The following is a 25979-nucleotide window of genomic DNA, read 5'->3' on the forward strand; positions in this document are numbered from 1 at the left end:
GTAGGGGAAACCCACTCCTCTAGCAGTAAGTAGCGTTGGCCACAACGTTGGTGATAACACCAGCGTCGATAAGTCTCTCGTAAGACCAGTAATCACGCTGGGTACCCTGTCCATCAACAGCAGCACTGCTGTTGTGCTTAATGCTCCAGAACGAACCACCCTGGACATACAAGCTCCAAGCATAGCGCTGAGTGTTGAAGAGCTCCTTACGGTTGGCGTAGGTGTTGCTGTACAGAGTCTGCAGAGCCCACTCACCAACAAACACAGGGAACTTGCCATCACCAGCGAGGACAGAAGCCTGTCCACAGATGGCGCCCTGGGCCCACTGAGAGTAGACACCGGAAGCAGCGAAGTAGTAGACGTGCATATCGATGACCAGGTTGGTACCAGCAGGGAAGTAAGGAGACCAGGATTCCTCGCCGATGAAGCAGTCCTGGAGCATGACAGGGATGCGCTTGTCGATCTTGGCGATGCGCTTCAGGACGCCCTGCATGTACTTGACGATCCAGGCCTTACCGCTCGCGCTCAGGGTGGTGCTTGAGGCGAAGCCACTGGGGTTATCGGAGGCTTCGTTGATAGGAGCAATGGTGAAGGCCCAAGGGTATCCGGTGTTGACGAAGAAGGCGAGGACCTTGTCGACAGCTTGGTAGGAGTAGTCCAGGTTGGTGGTGTTGAAGAACCAGGCATCGTGGCCGGAAGCTTCACCGATATCCAGGCTGTTAACACCGCCGGGGAGGGAGTGCAGGCCGACGATAACGCGCATGTTGTACTTCTCGATGGCGTAGACGGTGATCTTTCTCAACCATTCCTGCTGGTTGCCGTGGTACAGTTCGGATCCGGGGAACTTGATCCAGGCAGCGTAGGTGGTGGGGATTCGGAGAGTGTTGACACCTGCAATATTTGATTAGTAGCTGTGGATAAAGGGAGAAAGTGTAAGAGATGACTTACCAACAGAGGCCATCTTGTCGATATCAGCGGTGGTGACGTAAGTAGCATAGTGTTCCTCAAGGACAGGACCACACTGGACGCCGAGGGTCTTGCAGAAAGTCCACTCATCATCGGCATTGGGGGCATACTGGTCCCACCAGTACTGGTTGAAGACCTTCTCCATCTCGAGCCAGCCACCGAGGTTGACACCGTTGGCCTTGTAGGTAGTCCAGTTGGTGTACTGTCCAGCGGCAATGGTAGCAGTGGTGGAGGCAACAACGGTGGTGTAAGTCTTGGTGGTGGTAGATCCGTGGTAGGTAGCAGTTCTGGTAATAGTGCGAACAGCAGTCTGGGAAACGGGCTTGGTGTTCCAGGCAGTGTTGAAACCGGAACCGACAGCAGAGCCACCGGCAACCGGGGCAATGGTTGAGTCACTAGATAAAATTGGTTAGATGTGACAGTGTGCAAGATATGGCAAGTATCAACGTACGGCTTGGTGTCCTTGGTCTTGGTGGCAATCTTGGTGACAACGGTACGGCCGTCATCGTTGGAAGCAGCGGCGGTCTGAGCAGCCTGGGTAGCGACACCCTCAGCAGAAATAGTAGCGGTAGAAATAGTCTTAGTGACAGTGGAAGTCTCGATGGCCCAAACGGTAGTGTGAAGGTGGGTGGGGGCATTGGTGCAGTCAATAAGAATAGTGTTGTCGATGGTAATGACAGCGTCCTCCTCGAGTTCAACATCAACGATAACAGGGTACTCAATGATGTTGACGGAAAGGTGCAAGACTTCACCGGTATTCACAACATTAGCGCAGGTGTCATCGTTTGACTTGGGGAGAATCAGTCCAGCAGTAGCAACGCCAAGAGAGGCGGCTCCTGCAACAAGGCCAAGGAAACGCATGGCAGGCGAGATTAACGAATGATTTGAATTAATAAAGAGATTAAAGAACGACTGGGTATGGTAGGGCCAAAAAACGAGTGTGGGCAAACCGACGCAGATTTCCGGGGTTTGAGGGCCATCTTATACTTCTTCTCCTTAAGGCAATCGCTACACCTCGGCATATTTTGCTACATAATCATTCCAGGAAGACCTTCTCCACCAATATTGGAAATGATTCGCAGAAAAGAACGAAAAAGGTCGCAATCCACCCAGCAGCTTGATTTTTATACGCTAACTACAAGAGACCCATTCGGCCCGATTATCTGCCTGCTTTTTGAAAGCCGATGGGCATTTTAGGCCGGGATCGAGCACCAATATGGTTTAATTTCCACAGCCTAGAAGAGTGGAACGATTGTTCTGGGCCTTAGCGCAATCGTATTCGGAGCCATCGTCCCACTTTTCAGGCACATGGCAAATATGGCCAATGGAAGGTCCTATTAGAAAAAGGAGGCGTTGGATCCGACCATTGCCGGGCTCTCGGTACGGCGTATCTTCGATAAATTAAGTAGATCTTACATAAACTGTACCTAGTAATTACAGTCGTCAAAACTCATGTCAACAAATGGAATCAAAATGGCAGCCTAACAAACCCTGGGACCCCGAAACCCTGGAACAGGGTTTAACAGGGTTCAACAGGGTCTGTACCTGAGACCCGCCGGGATTTCGGTCTTAAGGAGCCCGACTTGTAGCTGAAGCTCGGGATATCCGAGTCGGAACTTCTACCCGCATCAGGCAAAGCTTAAACTATCTCTTTCTAAGGTTAAATTTAGTATGAGCTATTCCTATTTCTTCATTTGCTTTGAATTTTCCTGTTTTGATTTGGCATTTTAAGCGACGCGCAGAATTATCATCTGGCGCTTCTGCGCTTGTGGATTGGTCGGTATCACAACCATTTTTTATCAACCTTTTAACCCTCAAACAGCTTAACCGATCCGATTTTCAAATATAAAAGAAGAGCATGAGAGTAGTATAGAAATAGCAAACGACATGCAGACCAAAAAAAGCTATCTACAGTGGGTTAGACATGACTGGAGAGCACAGACCACCACATGGTTGAACACGAACCCATGGAACTATTAAAATCCCATCATAATTCAGCCAATAAGAAATGTGTAAATGGGACCAGGAGATTCAGCTGGTCTCTTTTGCGCGCCTATTGAAATACTGACGGAGGAACAAGGGAGGATTCGGACCCAAAATGGTTTAGCGTGGATACCAACCGAGCTTCTCCACATATTATGAAGACTTTTCTATTTCCGATTTTTCCCTTTATATTACGTACTGGTCTCTAAGTGTTCCCAATTCCAGCTCGTAAACATGATATTTGAAATTGTCTGTCCATTCAATCCGTGGAAGCCAGGCTGTTGCATATTAAAGACTGTATAGGAAAAATTTGTCTCAGGACCTTGTGACAATTTGGCCATGAATCGAGATCAGTGCGGGTCAATTGGATTTTTGTCATAAGATATAGGCTAGACCTAGAATCCACATGTTCATGGATATCTTATTTTTGACAACACTAGGCATCGACTGGCACATTGATCCACATAGGTACTAGGAGGTATTCCTAGGGCTATACATTTGACGTTGTTCCAAGCTTCAAACGTTGTTTTCCCCGAAGATCTACCGATCTACCGCTTAACAGCATCTAGAGCCTTGAATACATGATGACCGATACATAAATTAAATTGATATCCCGGACTCCGATGCCGGGTCCTAATAGTGTTCCCACTTGACGAACCATGGAACATACCAACTTTTTACAACAATCGGAAAATCGCGGAAAGAGCTAAAGATTCGGTCTGACGTGTTTGGAAACGCGGGCATACAATAAAGAGTTAAGCTTAACGAGCTACAGTGGGTCTCTTTCGAATGAACTAAAAAGTCCGCGATTGCTTCGGAGTCAGAAGACTATCATCTTAAGAATTGGCCAAAGCACCGTTTCTTCAATGGTATAGGTCCACCACATTCTAAAGGGGGGAGTTTCCGGGCGGGACAGGTCGCGCCGCAAGAACAGACACTGCATGGCATCCATAGCTAATGATTTTTGTCTTTGTATATGGGACTCCAACAGAGGGTTTGTCTACACGTCAATGGTCGGGCTCAGCAGCAAGACGGATATCAACCACCGGGCGAGAAGGATAGGGCGGCGTTTTCCCAGCTGCATTATCATAAACCATCGCGGCCCTAGCATCCACTAACACCTGGATTGTCTTCTCTCGTGCTCTTTTAGGACGATTCTCTGCTGCTGTTTCCCACCTACGCGCGCTATATTTTTCATTTGTAACCCTGTGAAGAGGTTTATTAGCTTGGTTGTTGACGAATCGTGGTATATGACTGGTGCACCATCTCGCTGGTCCCACCTATATATATATATCCAACACTGGCCGCTGAAAACGATGATTCCGCTAAATTCGCAGGGGCCGAGGAGAACTTGGAATTCTTTGCATGGGGCGATTTAGAAAGACACGGTCCGTATCAAGACATGCCCAGGATGCGAAATATTGTGTGATAGAACATTTGGGTGTGGCCATATGATCTGCTCCGTGGAAGATAGTGGCACGAACTGGTAGTTCTTCTGCGGAGAGCCATATAGCGACCACGGGAAGATAAGTCTGTGTCGGTGGATGTTCATCGGGGTCTATATTGTGAGGAATAGGAAGAGGATGGTGATACTTTTGGAAAGGAGTTGGATGGACGGGATGAAGAAGGACATGAATCGTATTAAAGTTATTCGATTGGGCTGTAAGAATTAACTGATGCTACCCCCATCCAAACTCAATATACATTTGCTTTCCAGTAGAATTTCATAGGGATGAGGGGAATATCGTAACATGGATGAACGATGAACGCAATATTGTTATTTTGGCAAAGTTAGACCCAGAAGTTCACCGTGATAAAGACGATGATACACTGGGGCTCCAAAATATAGAATACATATATATATGTCTTTAACCTGGTCATGGCAGGCGGGCTGTTCCTGACCGTGCAGCGATACAGTGTGAAATATGGTCTCCGAAGACTGCTACATGCCCATCATTATGATTGATGAGGAGTCTTATGGCACTCCGCATTAGATACACACCTAAACACGAGGGTTGAATAACAGGCTTAGACATTAAGTCAATACAGAAACAGACATAGTATTCACGCAGACTCACAAGCTCCCCTGGGATTTTTCAGGTGTCCCACCGCTATCCCTTCTCATTCGGATCCTTTCTGTCTTATCATAGTTCTCGATCAAGGAGGGGATTCTTTGTCGCTCAGGACGTCCATTATTCGACGGCAACCTAGACCAGCTACTTTGCATCCATAACTGGTATTTCCCAACGAATGAATCAACATCCAGAGCACCTATCAGTGTTATATTTGTCCTCAATATACCCCTAAGCCCGTCATCATACAATCTCGGACCTGGATTTCCGTCACGCTGATTGGAGGCCGCCCAGATGAGTTTTAGAAAAAAATTATCGAAGAGAGAAGAGACATGAGATTGGAACCCCACTACCTAGCTCTGGAAGCCCCTATAATAGTAAGGACATGCTCCAGTGGCGTATGATAGGTAGGAGAAGTTTAAGGTGACTATATGAAAGAGAGATGGGAATCAACCGAATTTCAAATTTGCAGGAAAGAATTGATAAGAAGAATAATGCCATCTTTATACCCCGGGATATATGCAAAGAGAGTACGAGGAGCTGACTCCCGTGATTCAATAAAAGCATTATACATTGGCGAATAAGTGGGATAGTACGCAAAGCACTAAGTAGGTGAGTGATTGAGTAATTGAGTAACTGACTTATAGACTAAATAGAGGGTTGACTGGGTGCGTAATAGATTGAAAGGGTAACTAGCTTACCCAGAAGAGCTAAAGACACGAACCAGCAGAAAGGAAGCTACCTCAGACTTGCTAACCCGCTTATTTATGCCTAGTTTGAATTTTCTTTCACTTCACCATTCACTTCCCATTCATTTTATATAACCTCACTTTATATTGTCCAAAGACCATTCATCCTCCACAACCATTCAAAACAATTCTCGCCAATGATCCTCACTATTCATCCTCCACAACCCCCATCTGCAAAGAAAAAGTCACTATGGATCCTCATCATTCAGCCACCGTTTCCAAAGCGCGCGTTTCTAAACCAATCTCTAGCGAACAAACAAATCAGTGGTGGACTACGAGGTACCGCTTCGAAGTCACTATGAAGCAATACGTCCTTAAGAAAGAAAACCCAGGCGACGAGACATGACCCTCCAATCTCCGGCGGGACTTTGAAAACCACCATCGTGTTTCGGCAGCATTTGATCAAGACCATGGCGCAGCTCAGGCTCTGACCCATATTCCTAGCTCCGATAAGTCCATATTCAAAGAACCGGATAAAAAATTCTAGGGAGAAGTTCTCCCCAAATTCTTCGACACTTACCGTACCCGTGGTGACACCGCTTCTATTGAGAGAGCTCTGGTCTTACTGTCATTTATGAAGTCGTCACGAGCGTGAGATTCATCAAAGCGAGAGAGACAATCCTAACTAAGAGGAACGGTCCACGTGCAGCCGCCCTGCTCCGCAAGACGCGATCTATGTCTGATGGTTATCTAATGGAGATTGCTTACGGAAGAATTGATAAAAGATATGTTTCTTGTTCGTGGTTCTTTGAAACCGTTATATGTATGATTTGTAGACCCAAAGTTCGATGATCTAAGCACCGTATCTAATAAGTCTCTCTATATTGTCTTTATAAATATATGTCTATTTGCCGAAGACCTTCAGGCGGGTCTCAAGAGGCTGGAAAGCCTTCTCACCGGCCTCAGAAGTGGGAGTACCGAAGACCAGCTGGGCATCCAACTTCCAAGAGGCGGGGAGATCCCAGGTCTTGGTAATCTCGGCATCAATCAGAGGGCTGTAGTGCTGCAGGTTGGCACCGAAGCCTTCGGACTCAAGAGCGAGCCAGACTATTCAATGTTAGAATTGATGTCGCGTACATGGGTTGCAGAAATTCAAAGACTTACCAAGGTACTGAGACATGGCGTTGGACTCCAGGGCGAAGGGGTCGAACTTGTCGGCGTAGATGGCGAACTTCTCCTTGATAGGGGCAAGGGACTCGTAATCAACGAAGAAAAGAACCTATTCCATCATTAGAAATTTGCAAAATGGTACTTTGTACACCGAATGCTGCGCAATCGGTTGAGGTTCCAGCCTCGGGGTAAACATACGGTTCCGTAAGCGGCACGGAAAGACTCGAGCTTAGGCTTGGTGGCAGTCTCGAAGGACTCCTTGGTAATGTGACCAGCGGCAACGAGACCCTCCATGGCACGGATAGCGATATCCCACACCTTCTTGTGCTCCTCCTTCAGGAGAAGGACAACACGGGAGGTCTGTGTGTTAAAAGAGCTGGGGACGTGGAGAACGGAGTCCTCAACAATGCGCTCAATGGCATCATCAGAGATGGGGCTCTCGCCCTTGAGGCCATAGTATGTGCGGCGAGACTTGACCAACTCAAGAAGAGTGGTGGTGGCGGGGTTCTTGAATTCAACAGCGGTGGAGCCCATTTTGAAGGTGTTTGGAGTTATTAGCGGGGGAAATGATTGAGACAGAAAAACAGACAGGACGGTGGATCGAGGGCTTTTATCTCTCTCTAGTATGGGGACCTGAACCAAATCCAATTCGACTTTCGGATCCCATAATAGCATCGCTAGTTTCCAATTTTCATTCCATTGGTTTCTAATCCAAGAACGTGTTAAAAAATCAGGGCCAATGAAGATTGGGGATTCCGCGTGATAGCCCCACCTGATTATAACATGCGGAAATACGGGTCCAATGATATCGCTAAATGCAATGCCCGTAATTGTAAGCGGGTCGGGCATAAACCCGACCAACCCGACCGAATATGTAAGCCTGACAAAGCCTGATAAGCCCCAGTGCGGAAAATGGCTACGGTGCGGAATAATTTGCTCGCCATAGCAAATTTGTCAAATCCTCTCGATTTTCAACACTCAATATAAGATTGTGAATTCAATCGGCCGCGTATGTTCGTCTTCTCCAATGGCGATTCAATTTTATGGGCGTTTCAGAGCGCTCCATGTGCAGCGGTGCGGCATTCAGAAGTTGAAGATGGGGGGATGGGACCCACTACGATAAAGACGTTCGGACTGGACCGCTTATAGTCGTGAGTGTTCAACATCGTGAGGATCTGTGGTGTTGCTATGGAGTGTGGAGGTAGTTGGAAGATCTGGCTTAGTTCACATTAGCTACTCGTCAAACGCCGGATCTACATCGAACGGGCGCGTTGCACATCAAATATCAATGGCGATCCATCGTCGGAGAATAGTTTGCCAATCGATGAAGTCTATTTGATGGTGCAATCACGAGTAATGCAGGCTTTCACCTTATTCTAAATGCTGTAAAACCTGTCAAGAATATCAACTATGTACAACACATGCGCGCAGCCTCGATTTCGGGATTTTGGTATGCCCCGGCTCGGGAAATGTAACAGACGAACTCTTGTCGTTCTTGGGCATGATGGTCATCTAGTTGCAAGCGACGCGACAGGGAAGCGATAATTTCCATCGCAACATCACCTTACCAATGGAATTCTCCGGTAACCAAAAAACAGCCGGAGCGCACAGGGCGTTGGAATTGAAGTTGATTTGTGGGGTCTCGAAGCTTGAATCAATAGACAAATATATCAGTCCTAGCTTTATGTTATTTTTCCTTTTTTTCTTTCTTAGATTCTCAACGTTGTAGTCCAGGCATTTGAAGCTAATCGATCATTTGGCCGCGTATAACTCGTCAATTACCAGTCCGGCATGCCGAAAGTGACCTACTGCACTTTACTCCGAGGTCAAATAGTACTTGTGAGACATCACTGTAGACCACCAGACAGACCTTAATTACTGTTCTGGGAATCAGTCCTAGCCACGCTGCTATCGTTCTTCAGCCAAGGTGACCATCACTTACAGGCTATCAATCGCCGTATGTCAGTTCTGGTCACGCAGTTATTATTATTTGACGAATTATTATTATTTGACGAAAAGACTATCACTTACAGGCTATCAATCACTGTCTGTCAGTTCTGGTCACGCATTTATCATTCTTCAGCGAGGGCAATCATCACTTACTCCTATTGATCGCCGTCCGTCAGTCCTGGGGGATCTTACCTGATGCTCAGTCAACAATCCCGATGAGCGCTCATTAATCGGTACCGCCATTATTGAAGCGAGAAATAAGGAGTAGATAAAGTATATAACTCGCTCGCATCGTCGCTGCAAACTTTGGGGGTTCGGATTTTGTCGTAGATCTAGCAGATTGAGACAACTGTAGAGACGCCGTCTTCTTTAAACATACCACAATCAGAAGTTGTCTGAGGTGCGAGCTGAGCCCGTTTATTTGACAAGGCCACCGGAAAGCGTAGAATCATGGTCGATCCTCGTTTCCTGTCATGTAAGGGCATCAATTATTGGACCATCATGCAAAGATATACACCGCTTATCGATCGAGCTGTGAGAAGTCGAATCACAGGACTGATCGCCACCACTTAAAGGCACTATCGATTTCAAAGTGAAATTATCATAATGTTTGATTTTTCGGGCAGGCGAAAAGGAGGACATAGGCGGTAAGTATTATTGACTATTCCTGCTTCTAAATCCACAATCATATATGGCAGGCGACCTTGAAACCAGATTGCGCTCAGAGGTCGTGCGATCCGGGAGGAAGTTGGACCTTAATGGTTAAATAGTTCGCGAAGATCCCGATCATGTACCGATTGTGGTTCGATCTTGGGCCGATCTGGGGGGCTGACTTCAGGTCGCGCTGCCAAGTCACTAGCCTTGGGCGAGCATCTCTACCAATAATGAGGTACAATCTCCTAGCCACATTGCAGTTTCCACTTCGTATTGTTCTAGAGAACAATACTTCTCAACAGATAAAGTCATCAAGGATGCAGGTCATCAGAGGATGGATGAAAGAACAAAAAAATGGATGCAGACAAATTCATGTTGTGGTGGATGCAAGAGGTCATCAAATATAAACTTGGAGGAGACCGATTGTGAAGGCAAGTTGATAGTCGTGAAAAGACGGAAGAAAGTTGAGTTTGGGGGGAAAACTTCCTGATATTCATATCCCAGGCAAGCCCCGCTTCTGCAAGCGAGATGAATATCAGCCAAGGGAGAGTGAGATATAATGTTTGCTACTATGAGCCATGCAGAGATTCTCTGCAGAATCATTCTTAGCAAAATACAACATCAACGTCCTGGAGGAACCTCCTGAGCGGCCTCAGGTTACTTGGGCACCGACCCACATAGTAGTATGTCACAGCCAATGATAAGCCAGGGAGTTTGTTTTACTCTTGGCTGGACCCACCCACGGCCTAAGGTTCTGCCACTTTTGCGCCACATTGATAAGCATATTCTTGTTTACTTCCATTTCTCTATGACCCCGTCGCCTGATTTTCTTGGATGTAGAGGTCTTGGATACTCGCGTCGCCAGATGTCTGGCTAATGTGAGGGCCAATATCATGTAAATTATGGGAAAGGCGTTTATAGACATCGAAATGCAGTGCAATTACAGTAGCCAGGGCCATAGGCCCTTCAAGTAGACCCGGCAAACGATATTGGAAAGAAGATACTTGCAAGCCCAAGATGTCGCCAGAAGAGATAGGGAACAACGCTCGCACGAGCATCAATTCAATGGTCGAAGAGAGAGATTCTATAAGGCCGTGGAATCGTCCGTCCACTTCCTGACTTCAACTTTTAATTCTAAGGCTACCAGAAAGCGACCTCGGGACCTTACGGGCAAGGGACTTTCAGGAATTAGGAGGATTCGACTTTGGAATTTCGTTGTATCCTCCGAAGCACTGACACCATAGAAGAGGATGTTGGAATCTTTCTCTCCTTCTTTTGTGGCAGCATTCAATTGTGATTCGTATCTGTATGTAGTGATGCGACGGATCCGGTTATCCAGAGTGTCAAATAAACAGCCGGTCATGGGGAGACGAATCTGCACAACGACCCGCGCAACAGTCCAACCTACAGCGAGTCGAGCGGCCCATCGAACAAATTATTGAACATACACTAGAGGACACCCGGGACTTCACAGTCGTGGTGAAGCGCCGAGGCCATCTATAGGGGTCAAAAAACAAGCCAAAAGGTGCCGCCATAGACAGTTTTCTACTGCTAGAGCACTTGAGAACTATCAACAACGCCAATAAGCCGTACTCGTCGGCCCCTCAGTGACTTTCTCGCCGCATTTACAAGAAACGACAGGCTGCAGGCCCAGGCGATCAAATGGAGGATAGCGACATCACTGTGTGGTGACGTGGATTCCCTTTCCGCAGCCACGTCGGTGCGTATGTGAAAATCCCGGCGGCCACATTCAAATCTTGCTGGGAAAAGGAATGACCGCTAAGGAAATCTACTGGATCGGTGAGGGGATTGTCCGGTCTGGCAGCAAGGTGAGACCGATAAGAAGCTTTAGGTAAAAACTTACAAATTTTCATGAAAGAGGCATTGTCCAGTTCAAAAAACAAAAAGAAGTCCCTACGTTTCATGCCACAAATTTATTTAAGGAGGCGGGTTGAATTGGTTGACAGACCTGATGACATCTCAATTTTTTTTGGCGAAGAATAACATCGATGGAAAGGCATGGCAGAGGCCGTATCCCCACAGGTCTAGCCTTTTGCCGCAGAAGCCAACTCTCGACTCCTGACTACGACTCAAGCCTAGTGTCTCACTTTAGACTTCAGCGTAGGTGGGTCATATGGTCTCCACTTGCTCAAGGAATAAATTTTATTTCCGATCGCTGCGTGTTGTGATCAAAGGGAAAATTTGCTGCGATGGAATAATCCCCGCCTGTCTGAGTTAAGGCGGATCATGCTCATGAAAATGAAACACCGGCTCAGTATTCATAGACACTCAGTAATAGAGACAGTATATGCGAAACAAAAAGGGTATCATGAAGATGAAATATGTACAATATGAAAAATTAAAAGAACGTATGGTGAGATGGAGCGAGGAATAGTCCGTAAAAAGTGCTGGTCGGGGCATTGAACATATACTAATACCCATGCTCATGTGCTTCGTTAAAAGAAGGCCCATCAGGGCCATTATAAGCAGGCTCATGGGTGACCGTGATCGTCGTATGCTGGAATACTTGGTCAACAGTTGTCAACTCAACGTCTTCTTGCTTGACGATGGCTTCGGTCGAGCTGCCGGCCTGGGCAGCACAAACGGTAGTGAATGGACCTTTGTCATCAGTACCCCTGGAGTAGATGTTGCCGTAGCCTTGCTTCGACTTGTCGCGCGAAGGCTCCTTCGATCGGGTCTCCGACTCCAGCACAATGCTCTTGCGGGTCAATGTGTACTGGGCGACATCGCAGGCTCCAGAGAGAGTCATTAGGGCACCTGCGACACAAAAGTATGTCACACTTGGCGAACTGCCGCTGACAGATGCCATGCGACCGGCCGACAAGGGAAGTGTGAGGCAAATATACACAATGGGATAGAGCACCATGTACGAGACAACTCGGTTCATGCGCTTGAGAGTTTCGGTGTAACTGGATCCTAAGATCTTTGACTGGGCCATCCTGCGTCGGAGCTGGAAGAACATGATGGCATATAGAACAAGATTTAGGAACTGGGCGGCGAAGATCCAGAAGTAGTGGGTGAAGAGTCGAAGCACGGGATGTTGGGTGGTCATCCAACACTGTTCAAAGAGAGATCGTCAGTCATCAAAGGACTCATAATAAAAGTGACAGAAAAGACTTACCCAGGCGACAGACGGCATCCAAACGTGGGAACCATAGATACCAATAGGTATGACTACCAGGACGATACCAAAAATCCAGAGACCGACAACGATGGACACAAAGACGCGATGACTGATCTGGCGACCAAGGCTAACGTGCATAAATGTGTGCAATGCAATCGCCAGCACAAACATCCCACTCATCGGGTCACCAATCTGAAGCCAGATACCTTGTAGAAAGCAGCCCGGGTCTTCGGCGTGAATGGAGTTCTGGTCAATCCATCGTAGACTAACAATAAACCCAAGACCTTGAATGAAATCTGCTAAGGCCAAGTTGTACATCAACACCACGTACTGGTTGTAACCAATGTAGCGCTTGTAGTATTTCTTCCAAAAGATGAACCGGTAGGTGAAGAAACTCAGCAGACAGAAGGTGGAAACGAGAGAGACCAGCGCCAATGCCCCGATGGCAGTCAAACCACGGCGTTGAAGCGGAGGAAGCGGATCAATAATCCACGATCCAGCTGCCGAATTCGCTGAATTGGCTGCCACAGATTCCTTCGAATCATATTTGCGGGGTTTGAGAGCGTAACTGTCATGAGGGGTCTGTTCAGACAGCGCCCACTGCGCTATCAAACTCGACATCAAGCTCGTCATGGCGTATGTGTATGGTTTGAGCGACCGACACGGTTGGATTGCAAAATCGGCAGCTGGACATCTTTAAGAAACTTTAGTGGACTGGGTCTGAACCAAAAACCCCTGAAGACTAGTTTTCAACCCGCCGCCCCACCTTTATTCAGGACAAGGAACATTGCAAGTGATTGACGCGGGAGGATTGACGGGATTTCCTGCCCTAAAAATTATCAAACAATTCAAACTACGGAGTAGCAACTACTTTCCACATGTTTTGCTCCACATTTGCCCCCTGTGGGATCTTCAGCCACTAGTCTCAGCCACTAGCGTGATGAGAAGCTTAACAATTCAATGTTCTGCAGGGAAACGAGACCGAAGAAATTTCGGTGAGTGCAGATCTCCATTCGGAGTCCCACACAGTACAAGCAGATCATGTCCATGCTGGATATGCTTAGACAGTGATCAGGGTTAACAATGTTCAAAAGTTAAGAACCTTGGAAATCAACTCTGCTCGATGTCATGCCTCGTGGTTGAACTGAATTTTGAGCCACGTGTTTGTGGAAGTTTTCCGTATGCAATTTTAATACCCCTGCCTGAAGCTTGCCCTCGAGCTGCGTATTTCACGGGATATTATAGGCGGCCAATTCCAATTTGCCCCTTTCCCTTTGGGTACTGGTTTTGTGGGTCCCGGTATGTCCCCCGACTCAGCTTGTCGGAGTTGACTGTGATAGGGAGGTGAAATGAGCCAAAAGTAGATAAACATATTCAATTACTGGTTGATCTGAAAATCACTGATGCCGTGGAAATGTGTACGCTATTGGAGTCTCAGGTTGCTAGAAATTGAGTAGCGGATTGAGTTTAAAAATATCCGATGATTCAGCGTTTCCGTTATTGAAAGTTTTCATAATCACCATTCCAAGTGGTGTACAGCCATGAAGGTGGCAAACTGGGATCAGACACTGTACTCCGGACTCCGCATGAATAAGGAGTTCTGTAGCGGGTTTAGGAGATAACGGCCATAACTGCCTTGTGGGACAAATGGCGTCACGTTTTCCTATGGTCACCTGACATTAATAGGTCAAGATGATTACAAATCTTGTCTTCGAGTCTAAGACGAGAATGTTATCGATGTGCATATGGTGATCTGCAATTTCGTTCCACGGTTGAGCATCCGGGTAATCGATTCAACAGTGTTAATTTACAGTCTATGCGCCAACAGACCCATTATCCAGTTCATCAGAGACATCGAAATCAATTTCCATGGTTTTCAGTCGGGCTAATTGCCTGCTGGAACCACTTCGGTACCCACTCCTGGCCCGTTCACCTGAATTGCCTTCCTCATCCCTGAGCTTCCCACATTACTGAGTGGCGAGCCATGGTTCTCCTCGATTTCGCACATGCAATATCATCTCCCCAGCGATTTCCAGAATCTTGGCGGCGGGCCAGCTTCTCCTCGATCGCATGGTGCCTGGTTCCTGGTACCTGGTGACCCCACACATTCCGCTGGACGCGTTCCATGGCCGCACTTCCCGAATTGGGAGTGCTCCTGAGCCTTATATCCATGTTCGACCACAGCATGAGGTTGATGTTTGTTCTACGCTAGCGAAAAATACTGCTTAGTGTGAAAATCATTAGCTCCATCCAACCATTTCCCTGGGAGTGCTAATTCGCCGAAACCTCCCAGGCTCTTCAGCTCTCGATCAATTTCGATCGATTTAACTCGGGAGAAACCTCGGGGATGATCGGAAGAGCCCCACGGGTGAATACAATCAGGACTAGACTGACAAAGACACCGACCTGATCCAAAAACCAGCCAGCAGTAGCGACTTCACCGACCCGTGTAGATGTGCGGTAAATAATTTTCTGCTGGCGTGACGGGAAAGCAAATTGCCATCGGCACATCTGTTCCAACCTACAGCCGCGGTGGCGTCGCATTACAGGGGAGACTGGCTACTCTCTGATCCATTTCTCAGCAGATAATCCAACTTAAATTGTGAAGATGGGAATTGAGCTTCGAAACGTAGATCACCTGCATGGTGACAGGCGAAGCTGCCAAAAGACGTCTACCGTTCCATTCATGTCGAATCATCGGAATACCAATTTTGAGGGGCTTGGTCTGGACCCTATTCATTTGATCAAGACTGCGGATTTATGGGAGCGTAAGTTATTGGACTAGCGTTTAACTAAATGGGCGAATTGTAAACAAATCTGAAACGTGGAAAGAAGAGGCTCAGGACAAGTGAGATTATATTGTGATGCACATGTGCTAAATGTGAATAAAAGATGTGTTTCACACAAACATTTTGCCTAATATGTGAGGTTACTCATTATAGTCTTGGGTTCGGTGAAGTGTTCAAGTGCACTTCGACCACACTCGCGACCGAGACCACTCTGCTTACGTCCACCAAAGGGTGCGTTCAAGAAGTTTACGCTGACACAATTGATCCCGACCATCCCCGATTCAAATTCACTTGCAACTCGCATGGCTTTGTTGATATCCTGTGTGAAAACGCCTGCCATGAGACCATACTCAGTCGCATTGGCCTTACGAAGAACTTCCTCTTCCGTCTTGAAGGAGTTGAGAATCGAGACGGGACCAAAGATCTCTTGATGATAGATCTCTGCGTCGGACTCAACTCCAGTAAAGACGGTTGGCTGCACAAAGAAGCCTTTATCCCCAACACGTTTTCCACCAGTCAACAGAGTTCCTTGTTGAGCGCCACGCTCAATGAACCCGGTGACGCGCTGGAACTGGGCCTCATCCACCAGCGGACCAATTTGTGTTTCATCGCTGTCAGGGCCACCGATAGTCTTAGCGCGTTCCTCTAGAGCGGCCTTGTATTTCTGCGTGAATTGATCGATGATCCCCTCCTGAACATACACCCTGGATGCAGCAAAGCACACCTGACCGGTATTTCTCGCGATTGCATTGACGCACCATTCCACAGCATTATCCAGATTGCAGTCATCAAACACAACAGCCGGTGATTTTCCACCCAATTCCAAGGTCACACGCTTGAGATTGGTCGCCTTGGTGTGGCAATCCCCGTAATCATATCTTGAGAATTAAATATATTTCCTCCCCTTTATCAGATTAAGATCCACATCCTGCACAGAGGTCGCTAGGGCAATACAACCAACCTCAGCCCCAGGCTCAATATCTCCAAGATAAAGTTTCGTGTCTCTTAATTTCCTCGCCCACTCATCAGAGGACCACGTAGAGGACCCAGCTATTCCCCTAATTTTGTTATGCAAAAGGGCAACCGATATTGACCCCAGAACATCGGGGCTAAACCTTGTAATGCGCAGAAATGCGCCGATTAGTGCGCAAACAAAAATAGTCAAAGACGCAACAACGAGCACACCAAGCCAAGCCAGGTTACACTGGACGACTTCTTGCTGAAGGGTGGTGGTCGCTGCAATTTTGAGGACGCTGCCTCCCGGGAGAATACCCGAAGAATTGAAAGAGCCTGTGAATGCAGATGGGCTGATCCCCATGTAGAGCACTGAGTTGAGAAGCTGAGCCAGACGGGTCTCGAACACCTTGCGACCAACATTGTAAATTGGCTCGGGTGTATCAAAGTCTCCCACAGCATGATATGGATTGGTAAAATAAACCAGAACCGGTTGTTGGCCGCCAGATAATTGGGCGTCAGGAAACAAGCCGGTTAAAATTTTCAGGACAGAACCAGCATCGACGGAACCAGTGCCAATGTCAAGAACGGTCCAGTTGATTTTAAACTGAGGCGTGAGCGAGCGGCGAGCAGAAAATATGTTGCAGGTGCTCGTGGATGAACTTCCGGACACACTCTCGGTGCATGTCACGTTGATGTCGACATATAACGTGGTGAGGCTGCATTTGGCATAACTTCCTGAAGATTCCCATACGAGTAATCGGGCATTACGATCTCCCTGATCCATCGATACATTATATCCAGAACATGGTTTTGAAATAGCGATCTGGTACTGAGAGCCACCAGTGGAGCTCGACCAGGTGCAGTCGTTCCAGTTATCAGGAGCAGGGGTGCCTGGGCTTGAATAATTGGTAAATCCGGTCTGGCTTGATATACCCAAAATCGGACAAGATATTGATAGATAAGAGCCTGGAAGGGTAAAGGCCGTTTGGCCTGAACTAGGCAAAACACTGACTGGTGTGCCGATAAGCGAGGCGTATGTCAAATTGTTGTTCTGGGGCACATCCGTCCAGCCATCGCTTGTATTATTGAGATTCTGAATCATGGGAAAACGGATGTTACCCCATAGATCTTGATTTCGGGTTCCAAGAAGTGAGGCCGCCGATATGGCAGCGATGACAGGGTTTGCCACCGTTGTTAGGGCCTCCGAAACCCCTTCAGCATAGCCGTATTGGTACTCAGTGAAAGTGTTCATAGTAGCCAGGTGCTTGGGGCTACTTGAGTCGCTAGTCACGATGGAAACTACCCTAAGAGCTGCCTGGCTGCCCAATGGAGATAAGATCCATAGAAAAATTGTGGCGACGGTGAAAAGACTGAAGGCTCGTAGCCTTATCGGTGTTAGGAATGCCCCTGAGAGAGTCTGACTGCCTAGACAATGTTCCACCAGCCCTATACTCGCCCCTCGACTTGTTTGGATGCGCCAAGCGGCAATACTGCTCATAAAACTGCCCGCGATAGCAGCAAATAGGACCGGGAAGATGGTGGGTGCCTTTAAGAGAATTTGTTGTGAGTTATGACTGAGCGAATATATGAAGAGAGTGGTCCAAGTATAAAATAGGATCCGCTTACATATTGAGAGACCTTAAAAAGTTTTGAGCCGGTGGACCCTGGACCAGCTGGGCTTCCATCAATTTGATAAACCCAGATACCGAATATAGCGAAGAGCAAGGCCACAGATCCCACAGTCAAATCGAATGCGAGACGTAGACCCTTAACCAGCCACGAGGCCTCAAGAGGCTGTGGTGGAGGTTTTGTCGGCCTCTCGAGGCTCGTCACAGGCTGTTTAACTGTTCTATGATAGAGATGCAAAGGAAAGTCTCCAGCTGGACTCGAATCCGACTGCTGTTCCTCGACTGGCACAAGCCCGTAGGCCGACTGTTTCCATTTCCTCATCTTGTGGGCTTTTTAAGAACCCACGACGCAAAAACTCTAGAACAGACAAGGAACAGGCTCATTCATATTAGTATAGTGCCAAGAGCTGACAAGATTTCAAATTTTAATTCATGCAAAAGAAGTAGATGCCCATATATTAATGCCGACGCTAGTGAATTATGGTGGAACACACACGTGGAAGCACTAGATTATTTTTAGTTCGATCCCTAAGAAACTTTTTAGGGTCTTATGCAGATACGAGGCTTCTCATGCACTGATCGTGTCGTCACCAATCACCTTTTCGCTTACACACAGCTGATTGGTGTTCAACCATACCCTAATCCAGAAAAGGCAACCGCGCATTCCATACCTTAGATGATCTTTCAGGACCGCCGCAGAACCGCATTATCTGCAATGTGCCATGACTGGGCGAAGTAGTCACAAGGAGTAGTAGCCCCGGGCTCAGCCCAGTGGGGGTGAACTTGCTTTTGGGGCTAATGCAACTTTCTCAATTGGTCCAACTGTGTGGTCGGATGAACGCCTGTATCTCGCAAGGTTAGTAGGAAATAAGGACCAAATTTAGTGAATGCCCACAAATGACGCCACAATATCCCAGTTATCTGTAGTACTTCATTAAATTCGGGTGAGGTCTTCAAAAGAACTAGTAGTCCCGATCCACATGTGCATGGATTTGAATGGGTTCTTGGGGCCCGTAATAGTCGCTGAATAAACCTTGGCAACTGACGCCCAATATCGATCATTTCCCCATTTTGGATTAAAGAAGCCATATTCTGGTAAGTCATTTTCATTAAAATGGAAAAGTACTTGCGCCACCAAAAATTTCGAGGCCTTTTATCTCCTTAGCTAAGCGAAAGTTGAAATGAGTCAGAAACACATCTGTGGCACAATCTTCCACCCTACTAGCACGTTCAACTTCTCATATATCGAAGCAGTTGGAGAGTGCCCTTCGTCTGATGAACAGTTGTTTATCTGATTCTTCCTAAATCCCCCCGAATACAGAGATTCACAATACAGCAATCACATAAGATCCAGAACCGAATAGCGGGTTCGTTGAGGAGCCGCTAGATCTAACGTATCTCGTCATTCTCTCATTCTTAGAACACATCAACATCGTAGATCTCCCAGAGCCATGGGAATCTAGCTCTTGAAATATGCGCCCAAAATCACGCGAAAAGACCAACACGGCAATAGAGAGTGATGCTAAAAATGAGGCTCCGGTGCGGGGTAAGACGAGGCTGTATACAGGCCGCGTGACTTCACGTGAGACCATGCAGGCTCTGCAGTTCCATCACATGTCGGTCTGATCTACGCTTAGACGGTGAATACCCCGTTTCAAAACACTCTAGGCATCTTTTCACTGCAGTCACCGCGGTCAAAACCAAAAAGCCTAATGACTTCCATCCCATTGGTGGAGGGCAAGATCGTGCATCATGGCAGAGCTCGGGGAGACCTATCTCGCTCTAGGCAATCTTCAGCGACACGAATCTTGCAGGTACGAATCTCCCGCTTGTCGGCTGAAACACTGATAACCGGCCTAGTCATGATACTCATCGGGATGTGCGCCGGATCCTAAGTGAAGTTGATACCTTTGTCACGCAGCATAATCTGGATCATCTACGAGATGTACTACGAAAGGGTGCTCTCTTAGCAGATGATCCCTCAGACTTGGAGCGTGTGGATGGACTTACTCTCGAAGAGAAAGCAAACCTGCAGGAGGCACCAGTACCCAGAAAATCACGGAAGTTGGGCACATCAATAATTTTTGCTGCTGTTCATGGTATCCTCTTGTAAGAACACCTGAACCCCCATTCGACCTGTACATGCTAATGGTGTCGTGTCAGCGGATGGAAATTCTTTTCGCTCTCTTTCCCCTTCACCATCCGGACAGACGGGGAAAGCTTGGATTTCAAGTTCGAGTCTTTTGTAGAGTGAGTAAAACACCATTCTCTATGTATCAAACTCTGACTTTGTTTCACAGTGTCCTCTACATCTGCGGCGCTCTCATTGGAACCTGCTGGGCGCCTGTTGTGAACCACGTTCGGGGCCGTCGCGGTGCAATGCTTTCAGCATCAACCGCAAAAGTCATGGCTGTGATGCTGGCTGCCGTTCTCTTTGCACTTCCTGCATTTCCGGGACAATTTTGGACTATTCGTCTTCTAGACTTTATTGCCGGTGTGGGCGATGGAGTCGTGACTTGCACGACCCCAATCTACTTAGCAGAGATTTGCTCATCGTATAGGCGCAGCTCGCTACACCTTTGCTGGTCCGCGTACGCTCTCCACTGGGAGGAGTGTTATATTGTTACATATTGCTAATAATTACCTAGGGCAATAATTGTAGGATACATGTTTGGCGTGGCGGACAACATGAACATTGAGGGATTTCTGTTCGTGCAGCTCGTGCGGCCCGTGCGGCCCTTTCGTGAACCCGTCAGAATCATGGCCACTCTTCTTGTCCCGATCTTTCTCCTGTTTGCGAACGAATCACCCCGCTGGAATGTGGCTCATGGCTACATGAAGCAGGCTTATCAGGACCTCCGCCAATTAGAGAATTCAGATATCCGGGCTGCACGGGAACTGTGTCAGATCTGTTCACGAGTAGGACAACGAAGGTCGTCCCCCAGTCTCAATGACACTATATTGCGATTTGCTCAGCTATTTACAACACCTAGACTCAGACGGATAACTCTCGCCTCAGTTACGGTCATGGTGTCAGGGGCTCTGGGCACCAGCGCGATGGTTTGCTTATACTTCCTCTTGACATTGATCCTTCGTCCGTGGATAGTCTTTGCTGTCCTAATCACCTTTCCTGAGTTCGCATTCATCCCATTGGTAGTGTTTCATGTTGAAAGACGTCATCAATATCTTCGCAATATGGTATTGCTATCTTTGCTTCTTCTTCTGATTGGGGTATCATTACTATCATTACCAGCCTCTATACCTCTGCTGGGAAAATCACTCCTGGTGTTCCTGTGCTATTTCGCTGCAGGGGTTTCTGCTAGTGGGCCGAGCTCCTATCCGTTTCCCTACGTTGTCGAGATATTTCCTGCGCAATACCGAGGTAAGTGATTCCAAATCCTCGTGGACACAATGCTAAAGCTCTGTAGATGTTGGGATGGCGCTGTCCATCTGCGTCTATCTAGGGAGTCAAATTATTATAGTACGGATGGGTCTACTATACATACATAAATCGTTCCATGTCGATGTTTTTCTCCTCTTTTCGTGAGTATGCCTCCTATCAACTTCAAGTGCTCTTTCTCATCACCTCCACCTATTCAGCATCAGTACAGCTGTTTGCCTCCTATTGGTGTTCCTGTTCATCAGAGAGTCGGAACACACCTTCCTAGAGGATGTCCCATTGGTATTCGGTCCGCCGATAAGAATGTTCCACCCGTTCCCCAAGATCATCCAGTTTCTCAATGGTTTCAGGCGGTATTTCAGACGCAGCCACGTGCGAGTGCCATCCGTCGAGGATCAGGTTGATACAAGACCGATTGAGTCATATACTGACGATGACGCAACACCGATAACCTCTTGATATGTCATGGACCTCCTGTTCTCACTGGTGTTCAATCTCTTTATTTCTATAGATTATCTATAGATTCACGGAAGAAACAATCCAAGCATGCTTTTCCCAGACAGTGCGACTTCAATGTGTTTCTCAAGCTCCGGATACAGACTCCGATAATTTGGAGTCTGCTCCATCAGGAAGCGGATAACTTCTTGTCGTCTATGGTGGACGGCTTCGTGCAACGACGTCCGTCCATCATTATCCTCGATTCTAATATCCGCACCAACCGCCACGAGATGTCGAATAAAATCCAAACTTATTCTGTCCGAAGCAACGGCAGAGTGTAAAGGAGTTCTTCCGTCCAGATCGCGCGCGTTTGGATTCGCTCCGTACTCTAGTAAAATCCTGGCCTTGTCTTCTTGATACAAGTAAACAGCATGATGTAATGCTGTCCGGCCCGTATGATTTTCTGCAGTCACTGATGCATTGTTGCCTAGTAGCATTGTGATTATATCCACACCACATCCCGAAGTCAGAGCTTGATGCAATATTGGTTCACTACCAGGGTCATGGGCGTTTACATCTGCGCCGCGGTTGATCAGCAGCTGCACTTTCCGGGGGTTCCGGCTATACGTTGCCATGTGCAAGGGCGTGTCTGCATGGGCTCGACTCTTGAGGTTCACGTCTGCGTCATAATCCAGAAGAATTTCCATCTGCTCGATAGAGCCGAGTTTGGCACTAAGATGGAAGGCAGTGTAGGTCTTGTGCTCCTTGTTTGGGCTGGCGCCCTGTTCAAGAAGGGCAAGTAGTTTCCCCATGCCGATGTCCTCTTTGATTCCATTCCAAAGCTCGAGGGTGTAATAGTCCTAGTTAAATGAGCGCAAGGAGCTACAGTTTGAGGATGATAGAGATGGTTTTTACCATTTGCTCCTCTTGATCCGATGGGTCATTCTGAATCGATAGGTCATTTTGATTCGGCTCCTGGTCGCATTCGAGTAGGACATTCTGGATGTGAGACGGCCCTGGTTTAGAAGATGACAGCATCTGGGGCGCGCCTGCAATCTTCCACTGGGTCATAATATCCAAGGAAGTTACCTTGGGTCGAGCTCCAGGATCGACGCCCAGAAGCCTCTTGATAAAATTCCGTCCAGAAATTCCGACACCTTGTGTGAACAGTTTCTCCTCCGGGAACACTGAATCTTCATCACAGCAGTAATACTGGAGAGTAGTAAGTTTGGGAAATGGGGGCTCCTTGGTGAGTATATAGTGAAGTAAGCATCCCAGAGACCAGACGTCAACTGCGCTCGTGTATCTCGAGCTCTCTTCGTCAACCTCTATGATCCCGAACACTTCAGGGGCAATATAACCTTCTGTGCCCACTCGAGAACGGAGGTCGGTTTCTCCGTCGAGGACCCGTTTACTGATTCCGAAATCAGCAATCTTCACCCAGATCGGGTCTTTCTGCTGCACTAGAATGTTCTGCGGCTTGATGTCTCGATGTATGATTTTTATCTCGTGCAACCGGCTCAATCCTTCGATCACTTGGCGGCCGATGGCCCTCGTCGCTGCTTCAGACAGCGGATTCGGAAAACAATGAGCAACATCCCCCAGGGGGCAGTATTCCATGGCGAAATAGAAATGACTGGATGATTCAAACCAGCCGATAAACTGAACAAAGAGCGTATTTTCCTTCGACAATCTGCCCATCGCACGCAGCTCGGTTAAACACCGGTCGAGTGATGTATCCTCCCGAAGTATTTGTTTGACGACTCGAACATCTCCCGGACCTGTTCGCTCGAGATACACATTGTGTGCCAAAAATTTCCCTTTGTTCCAGATGGTCACGGTTCTTTTCTTGCGGATTCCCCTTCGAGGATCTGACGTGTAGGAGACCTGGCGGCTGCGGTTTTCCTTTAAGCTGACGTCTAGCTTGAAATGACCGGCGAAGAAGTCGTCATCCATGTTGATGGCGAAAGGAGTGTGATGGTGACTACCTATTGTCTTTGTGATGAGCCTCATTTTACCCCGCTCGCACAATAATTTCCCCGTCAGCTTGCAAGGATCATCTATTTTCTGATGAAAGCGGGGTCGATTCCCGATATCGTTCCTTTCCTCTTATTTTTTTGATTCAAACCACACTTTCAAAAACAATGGATCCTGTGAGTCTCGCTGGATTGGGATTCGCAGTCTTTGGAACCATAGATCTGTGCTTAAAGTAATTTGGACCCTTCCAGATCTTGTGATGATCCTAACAAGAGTGCAAGATATGGCAAATATGCCGTTGCTATATGCAAAGATCAAGCCCGTATGGACGAAGAGCTTGATGAGTTGTTTGACACATACGTCGGTTTGTGGACAAAAACTGAAGTTCAGTTGCAGTCATTAAAGGAGCTGTGGAATACTCTGCCTGGCCCACTGCAGGAGCATTATTTCAATGCCCTGAACCGGCTTCAAAGCAAAGAGTTTGCGGCTTGGAAGAGTCTGGAATCAATCAGAACGAATTCTGAGGCTGAGAAACCGCAAAGTTCATTGCGCAAGCTCAGAGGTCAGGCTAAATGGATCTCCATGCGCAAGGAAGTCAAACAGGCTGTGTCTGATTTGGAGGAGTGGCAGTTCAAATTTGATCCCTCGTGGTATCTCATCACACGGATTGTGAGCGCCACAGTGGATGAAAAGCTTCAAACTGTGCCCGAAAACCCTGCGTCCAGGAGGTTGGCGCAGATGCGACAAGCAGTCAAGAAACTCTCCATGTCGGAAAGTATTCAAAGCACGGAAACGATCTTTCGTGACTCGACCATCGTTCAAGCCAACTTGCGGCAGATTCCCCGCACGAACACTTTTATGTCGGCTTATGTTGATACCGATCGATCGGTTCTCTTGGACTGTACTCACTATCCCCCGGACACCCCGGCAGAACGAGTGAAGCCCTACGTTCGAAATCTCGCACGGCTTTTGCGTCATGTCGACCCAGCAACCTTCGGCTTGCTGAAGTGTAATGGCGTTATTGAATTACAGGATATGACAGGGTCAAGGACCTCCCAGTTTCAATTCATTCTCGACATTCCCCAAGGGCTCTCATCGACACCAACGACCCTCCGCCATCTCCTCATCGAACAATCACAATACCCACTCAACCAACGTATCCAACTCGCCAGACAGCTCGCCCGATCAGTGATGTTTGTCCATACAGCGGGGTTTGTGCACAAGAACATCCGGCCGGAGACCATCCTTGTCTTTTCAGAAGCAGGCAAGATTACAATCCAATCCTTCCTCACTGGGTTCGAGCGCATTCGACCAGCCGAGGCCCCAACCGAACTTTACGGGGACTTGTCGTGGGCAGCGAATCTGTACCGCCACCCACAGCGGCAGGGAGCCTGGCCGGAAGATATGTTCAAGATGCAACACGATGTATATAGTCTGGGGGTTTGTCTACTCGAAATAGGGCTGTGGTGCTCTTTTGTTCGTGACGATGGAGATCGCTTGGTGCCCTGGGCTGAGCTAGATATCCTGGCTGCCCTCTCTGACAAAGATCCAAAAAGAGGTGCATCTGCTATCAAAAGAAAGATGTTGTCACTGGCTAGAGATCGGCTGCCGGTTCTTGTGGGGGAGCGGTATACCAATCTCACTACGGCTTGCTTGACGTGTCTCGATAAAGGTGACCAGAATACTTTTGGTACGGAGAAAGAGCTACAGGATCAAGATGGGATTCTTGTTGGTGTGCGATATATTGAAAAGGTGAGAACGGATATTTGCGGAAAGGCATGGTAGGAATCTACTAATCAATCAAACTGCAGATACTTCTTCAGATTGAAGATATCTCTTTATAGACAATGACGTGAATATCTGATTTCTCTATATTTAGCTGAGTTTGTATTTGCCTGGCTATGTCTCTGAACCTCATCAATTGATGAGTCAAGGCCACGAATTGGGAAACTCATCGTCGAACATGGTTGGTTGGTAAGGCTTGGAAGTTTATAAATCCCTCCGACACTGTAATGGAACACAAAGCAGAAACAAATTGTGACCTTGGAAATGCTGTTTGGTCTGCAGATTCGGGGTACTGTCAAAGAGTCTGTAGCTCTACACCTCTCAGTGGTAGTTTCACAATTCCTACTTACCTCAATATGCCATGGTCGAAAATTGA

At 47.5% G+C, this 25979-nt stretch overlaps 8 protein-coding genes across 8 annotated transcripts; 2 read left to right on the top strand and 6 right to left on the bottom strand.

Moving 5' to 3' along the window:
* Positions 1-19: 19 nt before the first annotated feature.
* Positions 20-1827, bottom strand: N7520_003455 (uncharacterized protein; the record flags this gene model as incomplete). Its single annotated transcript, XM_057137390.1, has 3 exons — positions 20-891; positions 949-1361; positions 1418-1827. 3 exons carry the CDS (start codon positions 1825-1827, stop codon positions 20-22), a joined length of 1695 nt encoding a protein of 564 aa, XP_056997855.1.
* Positions 1828-6614: 4787 nt separating this feature from the next.
* Positions 6615-7414, bottom strand: N7520_003456 (uncharacterized protein; the record flags this gene model as incomplete). Its single annotated transcript, XM_057137391.1, has 3 exons — positions 6615-6817; positions 6875-6989; positions 7079-7414. The coding sequence occupies 3 exons, from the start codon at positions 7412-7414 to the stop codon at positions 6615-6617; spliced, it is 654 nt and encodes a 217-aa protein (XP_056997856.1).
* A 4501-nt stretch (positions 7415-11915) lies between these two features.
* Positions 11916-13262, bottom strand: N7520_003457 (uncharacterized protein; the record flags this gene model as incomplete). The annotated part of the gene is made up of 2 exons (XM_057137392.1): positions 11916-12563; positions 12627-13262. The coding sequence occupies 2 exons, from the start codon at positions 13260-13262 to the stop codon at positions 11916-11918; spliced, it is 1284 nt and encodes a 427-aa protein (XP_056997857.1).
* Positions 13263-15545: 2283 nt separating this feature from the next.
* Positions 15546-18325, bottom strand: N7520_003458 (aldehyde dehydrogenase family protein; the record flags this gene model as incomplete). The annotated part of the gene is made up of 3 exons (XM_057137393.1): positions 15546-16268; positions 16344-17921; positions 18002-18325. The coding sequence occupies 3 exons, from the start codon at positions 18323-18325 to the stop codon at positions 15546-15548; spliced, it is 2625 nt and encodes an 874-aa protein (XP_056997858.1).
* A 1430-nt stretch (positions 18326-19755) lies between these two features.
* Positions 19756-20996, top strand: N7520_003459 (major facilitator superfamily domain-containing protein; the record flags this gene model as incomplete). The annotated part of the gene is made up of 6 exons (XM_057137394.1): positions 19756-19817; positions 19864-20112; positions 20167-20253; positions 20304-20594; positions 20652-20905; positions 20980-20996. 6 exons carry the CDS (start codon positions 19756-19758, stop codon positions 20994-20996), a joined length of 960 nt encoding a protein of 319 aa, XP_056997859.1.
* A 931-nt stretch (positions 20997-21927) lies between these two features.
* N7520_003460 (ankyrin repeat domain-containing protein) lies at positions 21928-22653 on the bottom strand (the record flags this gene model as incomplete). Its single annotated transcript, XM_057137395.1, has 1 exon — positions 21928-22653. One exon carries the CDS (start codon positions 22651-22653, stop codon positions 21928-21930), a length of 726 nt encoding a protein of 241 aa, XP_056997860.1.
* Positions 22654-22723: 70 nt separating this feature from the next.
* N7520_003461 (serine/threonine-protein kinase) lies at positions 22724-23797 on the bottom strand (the record flags this gene model as incomplete). Its single annotated transcript, XM_057137396.1, has 1 exon — positions 22724-23797. One exon carries the CDS (start codon positions 23795-23797, stop codon positions 22724-22726), a length of 1074 nt encoding a protein of 357 aa, XP_056997861.1.
* A 188-nt stretch (positions 23798-23985) lies between these two features.
* On the top strand, positions 23986-25674 carry N7520_003462 (uncharacterized protein; the record flags this gene model as incomplete). Its single annotated transcript, XM_057137397.1, is given in 3 exon segments — positions 23986-24050; positions 24070-25570; positions 25663-25674. 3 exon segments carry the CDS (start codon positions 23986-23988, stop codon positions 25672-25674), a joined length of 1578 nt encoding a protein of 525 aa, XP_056997862.1.
* Positions 25675-25979: the final 305 nt, after the last annotated feature.

Source organism: Penicillium odoratum (assembly GCF_028828045.1).
Source record: "Penicillium odoratum strain IBT 22623 chromosome Unknown utg000003l_segment0_segment0, whole genome shotgun sequence".
In the NCBI taxonomy this organism is placed as follows: domain Eukaryota; kingdom Fungi; phylum Ascomycota; class Eurotiomycetes; order Eurotiales; family Aspergillaceae; genus Penicillium; species Penicillium odoratum.